The 21,164-nt window shown below is 34.7% G+C and overlaps 1 protein-coding gene across 6 annotated transcripts in view; it reads left to right on the top strand.

Annotated features, from left to right (window-relative positions):
* Positions 1 to 12,125, top strand: part of LOC120633633 (calponin homology domain-containing protein DDB_G0272472-like) — a 78,414-nt gene extending 66,289 nt beyond the window's left edge. For all 6 annotated transcript variants that reach the window (XM_039903910.1, XM_039903909.1, XM_039903908.1 and 3 more), the window contains 8 exons: positions 1,134 to 1,223; positions 2,340 to 2,544; positions 3,036 to 3,150; positions 3,830 to 3,968; positions 4,121 to 4,330; positions 4,925 to 5,416; positions 6,555 to 6,653; positions 6,939 to 12,125. In XM_039903910.1, the coding sequence (XP_039759844.1) occupies positions 1,134 to 1,223; positions 2,340 to 2,544; positions 3,036 to 3,150; positions 3,830 to 3,968; positions 4,121 to 4,330; positions 4,925 to 5,416; positions 6,555 to 6,653; positions 6,939 to 7,139 (1,551 nt within the window). In that variant the 3' untranslated portion in view covers positions 7,140 to 12,125. The remainder of the gene's footprint in view (positions 1 to 1,133; positions 1,224 to 2,339; positions 2,545 to 3,035; positions 3,151 to 3,829; positions 3,969 to 4,120; positions 4,331 to 4,924; positions 5,417 to 6,554; positions 6,654 to 6,938) is intronic.
* Positions 12,126 to 21,164: the final 9,039 nt, after the last annotated feature.

Genomic DNA, 21,164 nt, shown 5'->3' with positions numbered 1-21,164 from the left:
AAATAAAAATGTTTATTTCGGTAAGAAACAAAGTGGTATTAATATATCACTGAAGCCTTATTTTGAGAGTAGTATTACTACCCCTGTGTCAGAAGACTCCGCTCTTCCATTACAATTAAAATAAACTTAACAAAATACATTAAAATGAAGGTAGGTAAACAAACAAAACAACAGGACAGACATGTTATAAAGAAATTTAGATGATAATAAAAATTACAGCATACAATATACAAAATAAGTATGCGTGCTTCTGTGTGTTTGTGTGGGTGGGTGTGTATGTGTGTGTGTTTGTGTGTGCGTGCTCAAAGTTTGTGTAAGCCAGAATTTGTGAAAATTCACGACTGATAAATTCAATTTTATATAAAACGTTCTCTAATAAAGATTCCACCTCATCATAATTTAGTATCTACGTATCTTTTTAACCGCGTTGCTAATAAATAAGTTGACTTGACTGCAATCACACCTGGTGGTACACGATGTTGGTATAACAGTTACATCAAATCGATGCCCCTACGGTTTTTACACGGCATCGTACCGAACGCTAGATCGCTTGGCTGCGTCATTGTCGGTTAGGTGGTAACTAGGCATATGTACTGAAATCATATATTTCTTTCATCATTAGCGCTAAGCAGGACTCTAGAATTTGAGGCGTAAATTATTGAGCCAGGCCGCAAAAAGCAAAGAAGGTGCACCCTCAAGGCTCGGAGATAACTCAACTAGCCAACTTTAATAAATAATAAATAAAATATAAAATAAATATACTACGGCAATACACACATCGCCATCTAGTCTCAAAGTAAGCGTAGCTTGTGTTATGGGTACTAAGTTAACTGATGAATAATTTTTATAATAATATACATAAATACTTATAATATATAGATAAACACCCGGACACTGAAAACCAATCATGTTCATCACACAAATATTGTCTAGTTGTGGGAATCGAACCAACGGCCTTGGACTGCAGAAATCAGGGTCGCTACCCACTGCGCCAGTCGGCCATCAGATGGGATTGCAGTCAATGGCTAACTTGTAGTGGAATAAAATTAAAAAAATGCTAATAATGCTTAATTCACACTCAAGAGTCTAGCTAAGATAAGTTATAATAACTTAGTATTGTATAAATTTCTCAGAGCGTACCACAACCGGTGCTGGTTAAAAACCAAGTGAACGCCATCGAGGTGACGCAGAAACTGGAAGCGTTGCGAATCGATGACCGACAGGTGAATATCCATACCTTTATAATATTTTAACCCTGGCTAAAGAGTATTCCGTGGGGTGGCGGCAGACCAAAATACCGTTGACACCATCTCTGCTCGTCCCAAAAGTACGTACCCATCTGCCCAATGTGGTGATTATGGGCAAACCCTCACGTTGGGAGAGGCACTTATGCCAGCAGTGGACCAATATTGGCTATTAATAATGAACCAGTATCCTTTGTCGGTTACCAAGATGCAAGCAACTTCTATGCAAGATTTCTTCAAGATCTTTGCCTGCGCGCCGGTACTCTCAGTGAGTATACAAACAAGTTGCCTCACTATACTCATGACACATTTGGCATAAATGTTAATAATTATTAAGAGCATGTACCCTTCTTATGTAGTGAGTGACAGTGATAGTCATATGAAGTACCTAGGTAACCAACCAATTTCAGGTTATCTGTTTCGCTACGCTGTTTAGGTACGATAAAACTGTATGAGTGCGTAAGAACATTGCACGTTATAATGTTTAATATAGGCCAGGGGTTCCCAACCTAAAGCGCCCTAGATAGTACAGAGGTGAAACGCGAGGCAGTCCTTTTGTACTTAAAAAAATAAATAATATTTTTTTAGTTGTGAAAGGTTGTCCCCGCACTTTGAAAATACTCTTTTAATTCTTTGTTAAAACTGATTACTTATTATGGTTCCATTGGTTTCATAATGGGGATGTTTAATGTATTGCGCATATCTGCCTAATTCCCTTTTTTTATTTTAACTAGCTAAGGTTGAGGCGCGGGCGCCATGACAAATTTCTTAACTTGTAAGTGCACCGCTGGCTTGAAAAAGTTGAGAACCCCTGATTTAGGCGATCGGAATATACTAGGCGTTGCAATCAAATAAGGTCGTGGTCAAATCCATACTAGTATTATTAATGCGAAAATGTTTTTGTTTGTCCTAACTTCGCAAACTTAATTTTTGGCATACTTTTGATCCTGGAAAAACATCCAATTCCAAAGGGTGATTTCCAGGAGCATTCTTATGTTCAAACTAAATATCGTCCTTCGACATGAGCGACTTAATCACCGTGAGTAACACAGCAGTGCGAAACTAGTACTTAAATAAATTAAAACATCTTTTCAGCAAATAAGCGAAATTAAAGAGTCTGCAGAGGTTAAGCCCGAAACGAATAACGAACAGAAGGTAGATAAGAAACCAATAGACGTACAGAAGCGAGTCGAGAAGGAGACAGAAGAGATACAGAAGCCAACCGAGAAGCCGACAGAAGAGAAACGAGAAGAGAAGAAGGAGTCGTCGGTGGAAAAGACTGAAGATAACGAAATGACCGGTGAGTTAAAGATGCAGATTCTGGTGTGCTCACCTATAGATACTAGTTCCGGCGTGGATTTTAGGTTTTCCCAGGACAGTAAAATATTTTCTCTCTCGGAATTATAATCTGCTTAATAATGAACACAGGGCTTCTCACTCATGACAGCCCTCGTTTGCAGTATGACAAGCTCCTTGCATGCCCTGCGAAGTGTTGTCATCCTAACCATCTATCAGGTGGGCCATCAACCTGGTCCGATTAAAAAAAAAACCGACTACCTACGGTCACGGACGGCTTAACTTGCTGTCCAGTGCCAATTCCCTGCATCTATGTCAAAACAGTGCGTATTTAACAAAGGATATTTTTCAGAATGTTTCCTGGGGCTATGTTAAAAATGCAAGCTGTTTGTGCCAAATTTCATCAAATTCAGTGGAGTAGTTGAAGGGAACATAGGTAACAAATAAACAGATACATTCTCAAGTTTAAAATATTTTTTATGGTTTTGTTTCCAGCATCAATGGTTGCCCGTCGTATAACGACCGAGGTGGAGGCGAAAGCGGCCCTCGCTGAGAGGAGAAGACGTGCCAGAGAGGAACTAGAAAAACAGGCAGAACTTGAGAGGCAGCGGTGAGTTCAGGCAGTTCTCTACTCGCTCTCTATTCCCAAACTCTATTCCATAAGTTTAAACTGTTCAGACAGTGGAAATAACTTTGAGTTTATATGTACTTACACAGAGAAAGTGTAAGTACATCTTAACTCATCGGTCGCCATTCCAGAACATTCGACTCAACTCTGGATTGATTCTTAGTCTAACATTTTAACCAATATACCTATGGGTATTTATTATTATTAGTACGAATTTGAATTCTTACTGTTGCCATAGATAGAATTGTATGAAATATGTCATCATCACCATCATCACATCAACCCATTCCTTGCCAACTACAGAGCACGGGTCTCCTCCCACAATGAGAAGGGGTTAAGGCTGTAGTCCACCACGCTGGCCCGGTGCAGATTGGTGGACTCCACACACCTTTGAGAACATTATAGTAGAACTCTCAGGCATGTAGGTTTCCTCACGATGTTTTCCTTAACCGAGGCGACCTGTGTCCTGTATTGGGCCAGAAATGGGTTGATAATGATAATGACGGTACGAGCTATTTATTAAAATTATCAATTGCATATGACCAACGTTATTAGAAACCAATGTCAAAACAATAAACTTGGGAGAAAGGAAATCAACTATTCAAACAAGGTGAAATGTTCAGTGTAAAATAAAGTATAAATAAGATGAAACTAATTTCAGATTGCAACGTGAAGCAGAAGAAGAAGCAGAAAGGCAACGTCAAGAAGAAGAAAGACAGAGGCGCGAAGAAATTGAAGCGAGAGAACTTGCCGCCTTGCAGCGGAAAATGGAAGAAGAGAAACTAAGGAAGGCCATTGAGGTAAATTAATGGTTGATAGAACAAAGAATGAAAATCAAAAAAATTTAAGATTTGGTATCAATATCATTTATGTGGGGAAACCCGTGGTTGTATTTTTTAAGAGTTGTCGTCAGTTTTTAATTACCCTTTTCCTGTATAATGTTGTATTTCAGGCACAACAGCAATTCGAAAAAGAAGAAGCCGAGCGTCGCGTGAGAGAAGAAGAAGAAAAGAAATTAAAGGTCAAGGAAGAAGAAGAAAGGCGGAAAGCGGCCGACGAGGCGGAGAAATTGAAACGAGAAGAGGCGGAGAAGGAAGAACGTGAACGACTCGCTAGAAAGCAGAGAGTAGAAGCTATTATGGCAAGAACGCGCTTGAAGAAGGTAAGCCTGAAATGTACAACAAATAAGTAGAGAAAGCTATAAGTGTAAGAATGTAGCAAAGATAAAAGAACTGATCATTGCTTCGTATTTGCTTGAACAAATAACCAAAACGTTTGTGTTGCTAGAGGTAACCTGATAGACCCAGTTTTCTTCTTCTTCTATACAATTGATAACTTCAATTTACTTAAATGTATATTATCGCTCCAATGTTTTACGGCCGACTGGCGCAGTGGCCAGCGACCCTGCTTACTGCGTCCAAGGCTGTGTTCGATTCCCACAACTGTTAATGTTTGTGTGATGAACATGAATGTTTTTCAGTGTCTGGGTGTTGATCTGTATTTAAATTTTTTTATGTATATAATTCATTAAAATATTCACCAGTCATCTTAGTACCCATAACACAAGCTACGCTTACTTTGGGGTTAGATGACGATGTGTGTATTGTCGTAAAAAGCATATTTATTTATTTATATTTAATCCAGATAATATAGCATTAGATTTAATACTTCAAGAAGAAAAGAAAAAAACTTTCGAAATTACTTAATACTAAATCAGATTTAAATAATAAGTAAGTAATAATCTCTGTCTTTACAGCAAGCGGAAGAAGAAAAGAAAAATCAAGAAACAACGCAACATCAAAATCAAACAGCCCCTGAAAATAACACAGCAGCAGAACCAACCAAGGATAATGTAGATAGTGCTACAACAAATGAAAATGGATCATCCCTAAACAACAATACAGAGAATTCTAAAAGTGCAACACTAGAAACGAAAATGGAAAGTGTAACACTTGAAACGAACGCCGATAGTGCACTTGTAAATACAGCGCAAGAAAGTGCGCCCCTAGTGAATTTCGCACAAGATAGTGCGAAGTCTGAAAATAATGTGTCGCTCTTTAGTGATGATAGTGCAAAGTCGGATGTAGTCGGTAGTTTAGAGAGTGCATCGTCAGTCAGTGATAGTGCGTCCATAGTGACTGTTAGAGAGAACGTGAATGTGAATTTGCCGGTGTCAGTGGAAATCGCGGTGGATAACAGCAACGGCAATATGCAGACGTCGGATTTGTTGCAGCTTGCCCCTAGTCAGGTGAGTTATATATCTAAAGTTTATTCTTTCTTACTTTTCTATACAATACTTACAACTTCTTAACAATTATTCATTGTAAAGTCAACATCTCCTGAGGATGCTCCGGTTTCGGAGCGGAACGTGCGTAGAGGGTACATTGCCGAGGATCTGTTTGGTGTAGAGTATAAGGATTGAAGAAATTATAAATTACACCATACAGATTCTCCTGCTGTTCGCGGAGTATATCAAATTAAGCTTAATTTTCATATTATATAATGGAATTCCGCAAAGATAGATAACATTATATACAGATTCAAAAGATAGATAAATGATTGTTAAATTGTAAACAATGTTGAAAAAGAGCAACTGCTGAGTTTCTTGCCGGCTTCTTATCGGTAGAATCTACCTTCCGAACCAGTGGTAGAGTCTCTACATACAAACATATTTGACGTTTCAAAAGTGCTTGCATTAGGCCAACGTGAAATAAATAAATTTTGAATTTGAATATCTTTTTAATTTATCTACCGTATTTTATGTGTTTTTATATGGGCATAGTTGCCTGAAACAAATCAAAATCAAAAATTCTAGTAGTAGAGCTAATAACTTTTTCTGACATGCTGAGTTCTAAATAATGATGATTAAAAATCACATTTTTTTTTAATCAATACGTAAAATGCGTTATCTTATTCACACTTTTTGTTTGACCTTCTTAAAACATTTAGTCAGTGCACACGGTTAAAGCAGCTATGTCGCATTTTTTTCTTCTGGTTTGCTCTACAAATACAATTATTTCAGGCTGTATTCTTTTTTTTAGTGTAATAAAATATGTAAAAACTTGTTTTGTTAGGTGAAAGTATTTTTAAAATCAGTTGAGAATTTTTAACCATCAAACAATGAATCAATTTAAATTTCAATTCCTTAGTTGTTGGGTCCAATAGTAGAATAGTGCTACAATCGCCATCGAATGGCATGCAAATTTGATTTCTTAAAATCATATATTAAACCTTTTTGATAAATAAGTATAGATTCAATTTAATATTGTATTAGCTAAAACATGTTCAGCTATCGTGCTAGCATTAAAACCTGATTAGAGGAAAACCCAAGTTTATTTGATTTTAAAATATTTTGTAAAATAGTTTCCCTGTTTTTTTCCAAGCAGCCTGAAGATACAAAAAGCCAGTCACCGGCCCCCCTTGAGCCTGTGACCAACAACGGTAACATCACTGCCGACCTGCTTGGACTGTCCCAACAACATGAGGTACGTAATCATCACGGCCTCATCATAGACGGCCGACTGGTGCAGTGGGCAGCGACTGTTCTCTGAGCCCTAGGCCGTGGGTTCGATTCCCACAGCTGGAAAATGTTTGTGTGATGAGCATGAATGTTTTTCAGTGTCTGGGTGTTTATATGTATCGAAGGCAGCACAATATCACATTGCTGCGTGATCCGCCAGTTTGCCATACTCGCCGCTACAGAATTAAGAACAAATAATAAATTCCGGAAAGTAACGCAATGCTTCTATACAACCTTCTGATCGTTACAGACGAAGGACAAACAAGAGGAGCAGACTACAAAAATGGACAACACGCCAATATTGGAAGCCAACAACGGCAATCCCAACGTTGGCCACATATCCGCCAACTTCATACAAACTGAACGCATGGCCGAGGTGAACAACAAGCTCGACGACTTCACGACGCACAACGGACACAACCATCCGCTGACGCTGCAGAACGCGATCTAGCTGGGCCACGACCTCGTCGCGGGAGCGGTAGCTTAACGCCCGGGCCACAGCCTTGTTGCGTGAGCGACACGTTACAAAAACAAATGTATAGAAACAAGTTGACGCAACTCCATAAGATATGCTATTTTAATTTTCATATTGCGTATTCTTGGTCCGTGTAAAAAGTTAAATGAGACGATCTTGACAGTCAATCCACTTTATCTGTATTTTTTTAAATGAAAAAATTGTGGAAAATATGAATAATAAACGTAACGGTATTCGAGCGGGCGTATTGCTCTGTTGCATAATATATTTAACCAGATGTCAAAAGTATATATATGCTCCAAAATATATTCAGTAACATATAATGCATGCTTTAAACGCAAGATGAAAAAGTAATAGTTGGAAGGGTTTTTCTCTACACATTTGCTGTTGAGCGTGTTTCAGCCGAGAGCTGTGGCCTTGGGGTATAGCGATGCGGAATGCGACAAAAAAATGTATAGAAATATAGCTGGCCACGACACATCGCGTCACTTGTAGCATCGCGAAAGCCGTGGCCCTCGGGTAAGGGTCGGTTACTAATTTACATTGAACCCTGTGTAAAGTTTCGATAAGGCCGGCCGCCTATTGGATGAGATTGTGTTGAGAAAAAAAAAGTTTTAAAATATGAATTAGTACGCAAGCTTGTTTTAACCATTGTATGCCCGACTTTAACTTTTTTGCGCGGTAAGAACTGTATGTGTTTCTTAATTATTTCGTTCGCGTGACGCGACGTCAGTTAGATTGGTATACCTAGTGCAGGGCTTAGGGCACGCAAGGCTGCTGTAAGAATGGTAGGCTATTACAAATATTAAAAAAAAAATCGTTCTTTATTCGAGCTTGTTTAAGTCGGTGTATGCCCGACTAGACATTAACCTGTCCAGGGTACTTATAATTGGGCTTGTTTGCGAGCTATGTTGCATTTTACACTGGCGGGATGCAATGGGTTCCGGGAGAGAGCTTGAGATGATACCCCCAGGTGTAACCACTTCAGAACGAACGGGTCTTTACTGGTTTCTGGGAACCTGATGCAGTGGTAAGCGAGTGTGGTCTCATAAATGGAGATTACTGGTTCGATCCCCAGAGCGGCCCATTTGGCTTTCATGATTATTATTTTTTTTTCGATTTGGTGGATCACTTCGGCCACAAACACAAACAAAAGCCTCTATCTAGTTACCACCTTACCGGTTTCACGCCAAGGTTTAGCGTTCCGGTACGATGATGATAGGAACTGATTGAGGTGCGATAGCCAAGCTCGTCAGCCCGCTACTGTCATAGACTGCATCAGCACTTACCGCCAGGTGGGATTGTAATTAAGAGTAGAGATTGAAAAAAAGGTTTCTGCACAGATGTCCCGATAAAGATAATAATAAAAGAGAGAAAAAAAAACTACATATCTCGAAGGCAATAAATAGTTTTTATCGTATTTACGGACCCAGTTTAATAGAGATTCGCGTACAGCGTAATTGGCACCAATGTACAAGTTTGTTTACATTCTGAATCCCATCTCGCTGGCTGTTGTTTAAAAATTCGTATCCAATATGCTGCCGGCCTTATTACTAAAGGATAAGGATCAATTTAGATTGGCACTCTCAGCTTGCATATTGGCTAGGTAAGACTCAAGTTGGTCCAAGACTGTATGTGGCCGCACTGTTAGAATGTTATAACACTATCATATACTTATCATTTATGTACGATAGCTTTTTATTACCATGAAATTTAAATATTTTTATTCATTTAATATCTCTATCAAGGTCATATGTTTACGTATGAATACCGATCGCTAGTCAAGGTTAGATAGTAAAACCAGAACAGGAGTTTTTTTTTATCTTTATCACCAAAGTGTCCAGAAGTGAAGTCCAGGATTTTCTCCCTACGTTTGCTTAATCAATGGCGAAGTCGAATGTTATCTACGAAATATATTGTCTCCTAGTTGCGCAATCTAGATACAAAACTTGGATACAGCGTTACCTTATTAATAGTTGTTAATTTTCATGCGACCGAATAAGTGAATGTAGATAGACAATCTCGCACTAGGCTCTTGAACTGAATGAAAATATTCAAAAGACGCACGTTTTCTCGAAAACCGTGTTAGAAACGCGCTTATATAATTTCAGGAGTTTCAGGAGTGATTATTCAATAGAAAACATACTATGGACGTACTTTTTTATTTCCAAATGTAATATCGGTCCAATTACTGAAAATGCGATTAAAGTTGTTATGTCAAGGTCATCCACAAAAGATGGACAGTTTAATGAAGTAATTCATCATTTTCGGTGTGTTAAAATAAACACACGTCTTAAATAAGACATTTCACGCCTTTGTCGAACTAAGCTCTCGAGGATAACTGGAAGTTTTTTATAAAAACCTACTTATTTTATTTTTTTATTGGTAGGTTTGCTTAGTTCTCAAATTTTCTGGGAAAAATTCCCAAAAAAAAAAAAAACATACATAAGCGTGAGGCCACACTGATGAAATGTCGCGTAAATAAGTCAGCTGATATATTTTTAACATAAATGACAGGGAAAATAAAATTCAGTTACGTTTTTTAAAAATTGCTTGCATGAAGCAAGAATAGATATGGGGTGTAAGACTAGTGAGCAATGCATTTATATAAGTAAACTCATGATATTAAATTAAATGCCATGCATTTTACGACTGATTTGTATCTCAAGATTAGAATACTACCCGATATTCTAAGTTTTATAACAGATAATCAGACAAAGTTAAGCGAAAACGTTTTAACCCAGAAATCCACCCAGCTTCGACACCTTGAATTATTTCAGATATAAAAATATATTTGAGCGAAGGCAATGAGCCTTGGTCGTAATAGGATAGCATTCGGGGACTCCCGGAATCTAAAGAATTACGAAATTACTTTTTAGATGTATAAAAAAACAATAAAAAAAACATGTGGCTAGTAACACAGTGATAAGCTAATTTACAAGTGATATTAATTTGCTGATATTTTTACATATGAATATACACGCTGAACTATGAACATATCACCGCTTGTGGGGTCCCATCCAACAATGAAAACGATTAATTGTGGATAGAAACGTTTTCGCATATCTATGGCCTATTTATAGTGTGATGATTTGTGATTCGAAGTCGCTTAGAAACGTCTCGTAAAACAACCAAGAAACAATAGAAAGCAACGCTCAGTTTAATACGAAAGGTGCCTTCGATATTGTCCTATTATTTAAAAAAAAACGGTGCTAATTAGGTGTTGGAATTTGAAATTTAATTTCAAGGCAGAAGAGTACAAATTGAATGTATTTTACGGCGGTTATAGGTTAGGAGTCAGTCGTCAATGAATTATCACTTCTGCATTTTCACGTCCTAGCCAATATGTACGCATCGAGAAGGGTGTTGTTTTTTTCTCTACTGTCAACTATTCGCACAGATTTTGATTGGTATTCCATACATTGTTATAATAAAAAATTATTCGATATAATTGATCAATAGAATAGATTTTGTTGTTTTAATCGAATGTTTCATCCATCACGAAAGATAGGTCTGGCGAATAGTTGACATTACTGAGATAGGGTTGGCACATAATATAATAATAATAAATAAAATATTTAATAATAATTACTGCATTTATATCGCAAATCCACGATTTATGAAATAATAATAAAATGTCTAGCTTTTTTGTTCCGCTAAATTAATGTAAGCGAATATAAATTAATATAAAAAAAAAAGAAAATTATTATTATTGTCGCTTAACGTTCCTCATGTTTGATGTGTGAGAGAAAAATAATATTTTCATATAAAATTAAACAATAACAATAAATGTTCATTGCGTAGTTGGACTTAAGAAAGGGGTTTATCATTTCATTATCCAAGGGATAGTTCAAGAGCCGTCGTTAAAATGAATAACCCGGCTTTTATGTTTGTGAAAGATTTACAAACATAACGCTGAACTTAAATGTGACCATTTTGGTCGCGCGGTTTATTACGCTATCGTTGATGTGACGATGTTATGAGTTAAGAAAGGGCACAGTCTTTTTGAATCGTCATGCTAACATTGATATGAACGTATACGAATTGAATATACCAATAGTTAGGACCTATACCTATTTATCTGGTACATTCAATAAGTATAGAACAATCTAGCAATGCGAATATCCTATCCAAGCAAGGCGATAAAATTAAGATCGGTTACTTGATCGCTGTTACAATTTAGATGTTTGAATCAATGGTATTTTTTTTCTTGTGGACTCTTGGACTATTCATCAACTTTGAACGTCATTAATAGGTTGTGTATAGGAACGCTGTGCTAAACAGTGTGTATTACAATAATTATTTAAATTAAGTTTTATTTATTGTGATGTTTTTATTATTATTATTATTAAAATAATAATTTTGGCTTTAGACATGTTTATTTGTGATTTTCAACATGGAAGTTATATAACTTATAACATAGACAAAGGGTAGATTGTACACCAAAAATGTGTGAAAAAGACGACATTTAAAATTATGTGGATTATCCAATATTTTAAAATGAAAAAGAAAGAAATTGAATTATAGCGTGCAATAGATTTGCTTTTTTTGCTCGTCGTTTTAGATGGCGCAGCAACTATTTTGATGAATATATGTAATGGTGTTCACACACATGCTTTACATTAAGTTATATAACATTACAATATTGCGAAGTTATGAATTGTTACCATGTTATATCACGTTATATATGAACAATAAATATTATTAAGACATTTTGAAACAAAATGTTACAATGAGTTAATTAATGCTATTTCCTTATATAAGTTTTGTGTGGGAGCGCCATTATGTAGTATACAGTTAAACGAAGTCACGGACAAAATGCTAGTAAGAAATGTTAGTCTCGTTTTTAAAATGTACCTATAACTAATATCTGAATAAGACTTATTTAGCTTTGAAATACTAGGCAAGTATGAAAACTGTACTGTTTATAGACCTAAATAAAGAATTGCATATTTAAGACGAGTTTAGAGTATATAACTACCTAACATTTATTAATGTTACACAATGTGGAGCACGGTGTGTAACATGTCACGTAGCCTCGAGTTACCTTAAGACCTCTTGTACCGTTCACTAAATTGAATAGCGCCATCTAGTTGTAATACTGGGAAACAGTATTTTTCACTAGATGGCGCTGTTTCGATTTCGACTCTTACTCCTAATTTCTTTGCCTAATCAAACAACGCCTAGTCTAGGCATACATCGATTTTCAATACGCAACTTATAAAACATAACTTATTATCTATGGTTCCTGCCACGAGATGTGGTGTTTTGTAAATTATAATAATTGTCCATTAAAATAAATAAATTCATATTTTTTTCATCTGTCAATTATCAGTTTACACAACTTCCTTAAATTTTTTGATGCGCCAAATCGGTGTCGTAACTTTAGACGGCGCCTGACGTCGTTAGACATCACATAAGTGACACGTTTGCTCTAGGAATCACCTCAATAATTAGACATTCGATTAAGGCGATTCGTAGATCTAATGAAAACGGGCATAAGTGTTCGCATTTTACATTACAAATTTATAAACTCGTTATAAATGCACGCCAAAATGGCGGTGCTTAAATCAATTCAATTAAATGTTTTTTTTTTTTATAATATTAGCTAAGTTTCATGTTTGAACTCAATCATGTATGTATACATTACTTATGAAATGCAAACAAAGCTGCATATGTTTAAAACAGCTTTTTTTTTCGTTTATTTAGACTTGAGGTCTTAAGGTTCAGAAGGAAGCCCGATCGCGACGCAGTAGTAACAAAAAACCAATTAATAAACGTTAACTATAGGTTATGGTACTCAGTCTAGCTGTAGAGGTATCAGCTATGTCATTTCACTCTTGTTTTAGTGTTCTGACACACTTATGGCTTTTTTAAACTTTGCTAGCTGGTTGTATAATGTTTTCTCTATATCTGTCATTATTATTTCGATTTTCGAAAGAAGGAGTCAGAACTTTGCGAAACTATACAACCGATGTACAACGTTTTTAGTGAGGGCAGTGGATGGAATACTTACGGCGGAGCCAACTGCAGGCGTTGGCGTTTGTTCAGACAGCTTTGGAGACTAGTGTCAGCACTACAGCTTCTGAAAATTTAGCTTACACTTCAATTTTTAGGAACAAATAAATTTATTTAATGCAAATATTAAGCTAATAAAGTACTCTTTGATATTCAATGATGCCAGTTCTGTATATAATACATCTTTAAACTAAACTGAATTGACAGGTCTAGTGCTGTCCCTTTCCAACAGAAATATTGTGCACAGGATAGCACTATTAGGTCTGTCAATTTGATTTGATATAAAGATATGTGTGCAACAGAATTAGCACCATTGTCATACACATTTAGAGGAAATTTTTGACTCATCCGTTATTATAATTAGAAGTAGGCAAAAACTCTTCAGTTGTAAGCAAATTCCGCAATAAAACTAAATTGACTGGTCTAGAAGTTTCAGCATGTTTATGTTAAAAACGATCTCACTATTTTTAGACGTGTCTGTCAATTTAGTTAGATATTATGTCCAATGGTACGGTACCAATATAGTTAATGCTACTGGATGACATCTTTGTTCATGTCTGATGTGTGTTTGAAGTTAACATCCAAAATTTACCGTCGGCACGAATTGCAAGCCTGCGCAGTCTGAAGTTAAGTTTTCATTTTTAACTAACGTCACGCCCACGTTAGCGTAAATTTGTCATCCGACAAGGAGGACCTAACGTCGAACTTTGAAAACTCCACACAAATTTGACAGACTAACGTTACACCAAAGTTACACTAGGGAATCATATTAATTTTGCGATGAATTGCCGCAACGTGTGTTAGTACGCTTAACAACTGGTTTATAAGTATAGCTTCAATTGTATGGCACTTACAATGGTATAGTCAGTGGCGTGCACTTCATACATGCACGAAAGCACTGCATACCCAAATTATTTTATCTAACTCGTATTGGAGGGGAATTTTTCCTTTTCATGCCATGTAACGGCTTTATGCATACCCTGGTCGAGAACCCTGTGCACGCCACTGGGTATAGTCACGTGTAATGTAACTCTATAGCCAGGCTGAGACTATGTTTAAACATGCATAAACAATTTTTGTATTATTGTAAGTAGTTAGAATTCAAAATATTAATAATCTTTATCTGTTTCTCTCGTTTACAATTTACGCCTCCCACTTTCTTTTGTTTTTATTTGCATTACAAATTTTTTTTTTGCCTATGGAAAATTTGGCGCTTGTGAATCGAAATATTGTATAGAAGCAGGCGTTACTATGCGGAAATCCATAATATATTATGAAAATTAAGCTACTCCGCAAGCAGCAGGAGAATCTGTATGGTGTAATTTATAATTACTTCAATCCCTATTCAAAAGTCTGAATCGAATCACAATTTGACAATTATATAAGTCTATCATAGGAACAGTTAGTTCCAGTTTAGAATTTTCATTCATATATTCATGTTTAATTGGACTTAGGTAAGTAAATGGGATCAAATGCACAATAATGAATGTTGCCTGGTAAAGAGAAAGTAAACGTTCATAATTTCGCTAGCAAGAATATAGTCTAATCATATTTTTTATTTACTTTGGACTTTTCTTTATTATAAGAATGTCAGCCCAATCGTTTTGCATACAAAAGTTAATAACAATAATTTTCGAGTTATAACAAGACATAAAATACCGTTTATTTCAGATAATTCTGTTGTCAAGTTCTAAAGTAAATTTGTTTATGAACACAAAGTCCTAACCCAGATGTTTTACGGTTCATTCCAGGTATAATGATAAGTATTGGAGAAGAAAAAAAAAAAGTACGTTTTCGCAGATTTTATATATTAGTATCCCAAATTATGAACGGAAAATGTTGCAGTAGATACGTATAAAACTTTAAATAAAATGTAATTAGGAATGGAAAAGAATATAGTTGCATTAAGTGCGTGATTGAGAATAGGACACTTCATAATTCCTAAAGTATCTTCTCTTACTGGCTTGCCTTTTTACATTTTATTCGATTACGAAAGCTTATCCAAGTCCACTGGCGCCAAATTATTCCTCATTCAAATGAAGTATGTAAAATCTGTCAAAATTGTTCATTCAACCGAACGGTTTGCACAATTTTGACACATTATATAATTAAGCCTAGAATAGCTTGTTCGTTTAGCCCAAATATTTTCAATTCCTATTTATATGAACTAGTAGTTAAAATAACAAATTATAATTAATACTTACTGGGATTAGTGTTTTTTCCCTCATTATATTGTATATTCCATTATTGTTTTCATTTAATGTATAATTTAATTCCATGGACTGACGATAGATGGCGTACGTGAATGTAAGTTCAAATATTACGTAAAATTGATCAAAGCGTTTTTTTTAAAATATACCTTTAACGCAAATATACAAGACATGCATTTAGCTGCATTTCTGAGCTGAAACTTCGTATGAGTCTTAGTAAAATAATTTTGGCCGTCAGTAGACGCCATTTTGGAAAAAAATAATTAAAATCAATGAACTACTTCGGTTGTGTGTTATAAAATAGATATTTGAAATCATTTTTATCTACGTTAGACAATTAATTTTCGGTTTCTCTTTTTTATTTTTTTATTTTATGTAATACTTGAATTTATTGATATCTTCATATAAACTTATTGCTCTAACAAAGTAGTGATATCCTTATTAACAGAAACCTGAAAAGGGGATGACACTACTTTGAATAATGTCAGATTAGTTTACTGTCTTCTTGTTACTGATTTGGTGGCACAATGTCATTTTGCCTAAATATTATTAATTCCAAATGACCAAGACGTCTTTTATTTACACGGTGACTTTTTTCGTCTTACAACGGCGAGTCTGTATGGTTATAAGAAACACCCTACATAGAGAGTGTAAAAACGGCGATGCGGTGGTAACTGCATTTATTTTAATTCTTATCACTTTGCCACAAGTACACATTTTTAATAGTGTTTAGTGACACTTTTATCAGCCTCAGCCTTTTTGGTCTAGTGATTAGCATGTTTCACTAGAGGTAATGAGGTACCTGAGTTCGGATCCCGATCTGGCCAATAAATTTAAAGGGATTTTAATTTTTTTTTCTTTCTATTAACGGATACTTTAGTTCGAATATATTGAAGCGCGCCCGATTTAAGACGGTGAAAAATGTTGCCGTGTTCGTACGCCCATTATGATAAAAGTTGGTTCAAAATAATATTCCCTCGCTTATTGTAGATAACATTTATACAATATTTGCCAATCGTCCATTTTATATAATGTTTTCCCTTAAATAAAAATAAATCATGTAGTAACTACAAGACGGCCTTATGATGAATAATTTTAAATGCTATTTTTTTTTCTAATATTTAGTTTTTGTATGAAAGTATCGAACTGGTTTCTAGACGCAATGAAATCCTATGACGCCATTTTGTTTTTCTTTTTGCTCGTACATTATCGTACGTGTCACCTTTTGTGTATAATTTGTTTAATCCTATTATAATATAACGCTTGATTATAATAAATATTGTGTAGTCAATAGAGTCATGCATATCCAATTTTGTAAAGTATAATGAATTAAAAAAAAAAAAAAAAAAAAAAAACAAAATGGCGGCGTATTCCACTAAGAGAACAATGAGTTTAGTATGAGGAGCTTGACTGATGTCAGAAAGATGTATTTAATAAAAACCTTCCATTCACTATTACTTGTCCTAAATAATATAAGAGACAAGTTGTAGTGAATGGACTGTAAATACCTCTATATTCATTAATAATGGACGGCATAGCTAAATTTATAGAACTAAAAGCCACAGACACTCAGACAATCGTCTCTCTGGCATCTGAAGTTTGTCGTAACAGGATCAAATCGAAAACGTCTTATCATACTCCGGTACAAATATAGCTCCCTGTACTACATCTGTTCATTGTTTCGCGTCCATTATGCGCGTGCGCAAGTCATTTTTGTGTGCGCTAAGCATGGTGACAATTGTTAGCTCTGTTATTATATACAATAATGATATGAAAACATGTATTGTATGTATTTATATTACCACATTGAGACATGGCTTCTATATGTACGTTCTATTTCTTTACTACGTTAGCAATCGATGGATTTATAAGGAGAAAGTTTTAATAAAAAATATTATGAAATTTGATTCATGTATTTTTATTTTAATACCGAATATGTACGCGGCTTTTTTGCTGTTTCCTTTCTTCCCCACTAGTGTAATAAAAAAGGAAGGAGGTAAAATCAGCAAACTCTTTCGAATTTAGGTATAGACTTAATCGTGACATTATTCGATTTCATCAGTATCATCATCACATCAACCCATTACCAGTCCACTACAGAGCACGGGTCTCCTCCAACAATGAAACAGGGTTAAGGCCGTAGTCTACCCCGCTAGCCCAGTGCGGATTGGTGGACTCCACACACCTATGAGAACATTATTGAGAACTCTCAGGCATGGAGGTTTCCTCGTGATGTTTTCCTTCACCGTTGAAGCAAGTGATATTTTAATTACTAAAAAACGCACATTTTTTATTTATTAACTCATTACACATAATATACATCACAGGTCTTAATTTAAAGGTGTAAGCATAAACTCAAACGAATTATTCCGTACACCCAGCCGTTGACAAATTTTTGCTTTGTTAGTCTAATAGATTAATATATTAACATTCACAATTAATGCTACAAAATCGTTACTTATTCACATTACCATTTAGAATGCGGGTAGGTCGACATTGATAAATGTAAAAACCTTTTGTTTACGTTCCATAATTTATATAACTCAGTATAGGTAGGAACGAAGTGCGTTCATATTCCTTCACTATACATGTACAGGATGTTTTTAATTTTTTCTCAGATTTTGTCATTAAATATATTTGTTTGTTATAAGATCTATATTATAATGTTGTTTAAGTTTATACTTAATATTTTTCTTCGTTATAACTTCCCTAAGCTCTTTAGGAAGCTGGTTAATTAAGTAAGGTATAACGTATAGCAATCGTCTTTTACCATACAGATTATTAGCTTCGAAAAGTTAGAGGTGCGTGCTGGCATTCCTACTCGGGCCCCCGAAAGTGATGTCGAGTCACAATCTATCCATATATATCTAATCGCTATCACTGCTTCGAAATGGATTTCAGTATGCAACTCTGCAATATGAAAATATTTCTTTTGCCCCCTTTGATATTTATGATTCTACGAATTAATCAAAAATTAAGTTTTATATATTTTTAATTTTAAAAGTTCCTTTACCTTTACTTGGGGATCTAACAATATTAATTAGAAGCTAACAATAAGTATAATTAGGAGGTAAGTAATGAAAACAACCAAAATAGATACCTCAGTAATGTTTTTTAACCAACATTTTTCTTTTATTTTATTCCAATATTTTAAAATATATAACCACTGACGTAATATAACTATCGAAAACATAATTTAAATTTTCGTTTGAGGTACGGTAATTATACAAATTGAACTCATTTGCTCATCGAACAACCATTTCGACAGAAACATGGTCAAGAATATCTTAAGACTGCATCATCGCTTCACATCCTAAAGAAAGTGCAGTCTAAAGGATAACATCTATTCGAATTCAAAATAAATATATATATATAATAATAATAATAATAATAATTTATAATCATTTCTTTTACACTGATACTTTAGTGGAATTAGGTACTTAAAGCGGTGTTAGCCCAGTGGGCAGAACTTCGACTGTGTGACCCGAAAGTGTTCGGGGGTCAGATTTCGAATCCGAACACGCACCTCTTATTGTTCTAAGCTATGAGCGTTTAAAATGGAGGGCAGGGCAGGGAATAATTATATCCCCGGGGAACGGATTAAAATTTGTCTTCTACAGCTTTATCAGCTCTTAAAGCACTGGCGCATAAGTGGAAATAATATATGTGTTATAATATATTTGATTAAGTAGTTGAATACATTTTTTTCTTTTTTTTTTAAGATATAAACTTGCGAACCTGCCATCCCCACCATAAACGCATAGTTTCTAAGGGGATGGATAATTATGTTGGAAAAATATTTGTTACTTTTATTTTGATCAATAAATTAAAAAAAAAAAAAAAAAAAAACGAGGGTAAACTTCTCCTATTCCTTGTTCCCGTGATTTAGCAGGTGGATACGTTCATTATGTCCCTTATCAGGGGATCTAATTTTTGTCTCTTGCCTGTGCTAGCCCTGCTGGAGATTTTTTCATTTTATATCATCTGCATACCCTCTATGCACGCCGCTGATGATGAGGTACCTACTCAACTTACTTCACTTCCTAGTGTGGAAAGGCGGAAATAGGTACAGAAATGCTGAACTATAATAAGCTATAAAAGCTATATAAGCTACATAATAGTGAACTTTATAGGCAGGAAATAAAATACCATTTTTAAAATTGACAATTGCTTATATTTGCCTATGATTGTTTGGTGTTTATTATACACTATTTAACATTTTGCCAGCCTTAGCAAAATGTATTATTATCTTAATAACATCAAGATATGGCGAATTACAACTATAAATACCGATTTATATTGTTCTAATTTATCAACATTTTTTTAATAATAACTTGAATATATTCTGTAATAAATTAACAAGCTTGTTAAATTCAAGTAAATAAATATTTCACATTCCAAGAGTTTTACTCTTTTATTTTAAAGTGATATAACTATAATAGTTTAATTAGCTACATTATTAGTAAATAAAGAATATTATTGTTTAAGTACAGTAAGTGTCACGTAAAAAAAACCAATTAACGAAATATGTAAGCTGATACATGGGAATAAGTGTGAATAAAACAGTAATTAATCAATATTTTAGTGTAATTAATGAACCCACTATCGACATCGTCTGTCATTGTTAGTTTTAATCCATTCCTTACGGCAAGTATTACACTTACTTAATAAGTCATATATGAGAGAAAACGAAATTAATAAATTATTTGAATAAAAATAGCTGTTTTCTTAATTACAGCTTATTGATTTTTTTTCGTTATTTTTTGTACTATGTTAGAATAAATAATGAAGTTAAAGTCACTGTTTTAAAATAATAGCCCATAAAATGCATTGATTCGCACATGTAGGTAATATGAATTTTGAATTTTTTAGGTAATCTTCCCTTCGTTGGAAGTTGTCAAGGTGCAGGTTTTGCTTGTGGAATCGTGTGAGCAACGTGCTTTGTTTACCTTTTGATGCACAAAAGATGCTTATAATTTAATAAAAAATAAAAAATAGATTATGATTGAATTTAATAATGCTATCCTTATGTAAAACGACTACATAAATCTGCCATTTTAAGATTTTGATTTGATCGATTAAAAATTTCATTATTTCTTTATAGCAAACTAACAAATAAACCTGTCAGTAACTAGTATTCAAGAAAAAGAACTATTTTGTAATAGTGCTAGCGCCTTAGTATCAAACCTAATAAGAATCTCATAGTGCTCATTTTACGTGACACGACCTATACATAGGAACTCAAAGACACTCACAATAATGAAAAAAATGCTAAGAGGTTTATTAAAAGTAAAGTATTCAGAAACTTTTCTTAGAGTTACTAGTCGGACGTGATCTGGAAAAGATACAAAATTTGCGATAAGTTACCAATTGTGGCTGTCAAATTATTCGTTATGTACGAAGGCAGCCAGTTATCAAATTCTTAGAAAAGTTACTAAATCGGGCAGTACCTACTAAGTAGGTACCTAGGCGTTTTAGACATTACATGTTTTACCCTTAAAGGTCGTATTAAGGTGCTCTGTGTAATAGTCATAGATATGATTAAATAATCACTGGTTAAATTTTGTAACTTAAATACTACGGGAAGACCCAAAAGCAGACGGCTCACTGCACCTACTTGACTTTCAATTATACGCATGGGTAGCGAAAACCTAAAAGCCTTCATCTTTGTTAGTAAAGGCGAAAGTTGTCTTTGACGGTAATTCCTTTAAAAACACTTTAAATATTTTTAAAGCATAAGGAGTTTTTTTCACACAATGAAATAAAATAATTT

Source organism: Pararge aegeria, chromosome 22, assembly GCF_905163445.1.
Source record: "Pararge aegeria chromosome 22, ilParAegt1.1, whole genome shotgun sequence".
NCBI classification, from domain to species: Eukaryota; Metazoa; Arthropoda; class Insecta; order Lepidoptera; family Nymphalidae; genus Pararge; species Pararge aegeria.
Note: the sequence above shows the minus strand (reverse complement) of the source record. Positions and strands in the feature narration are given on the sequence as shown.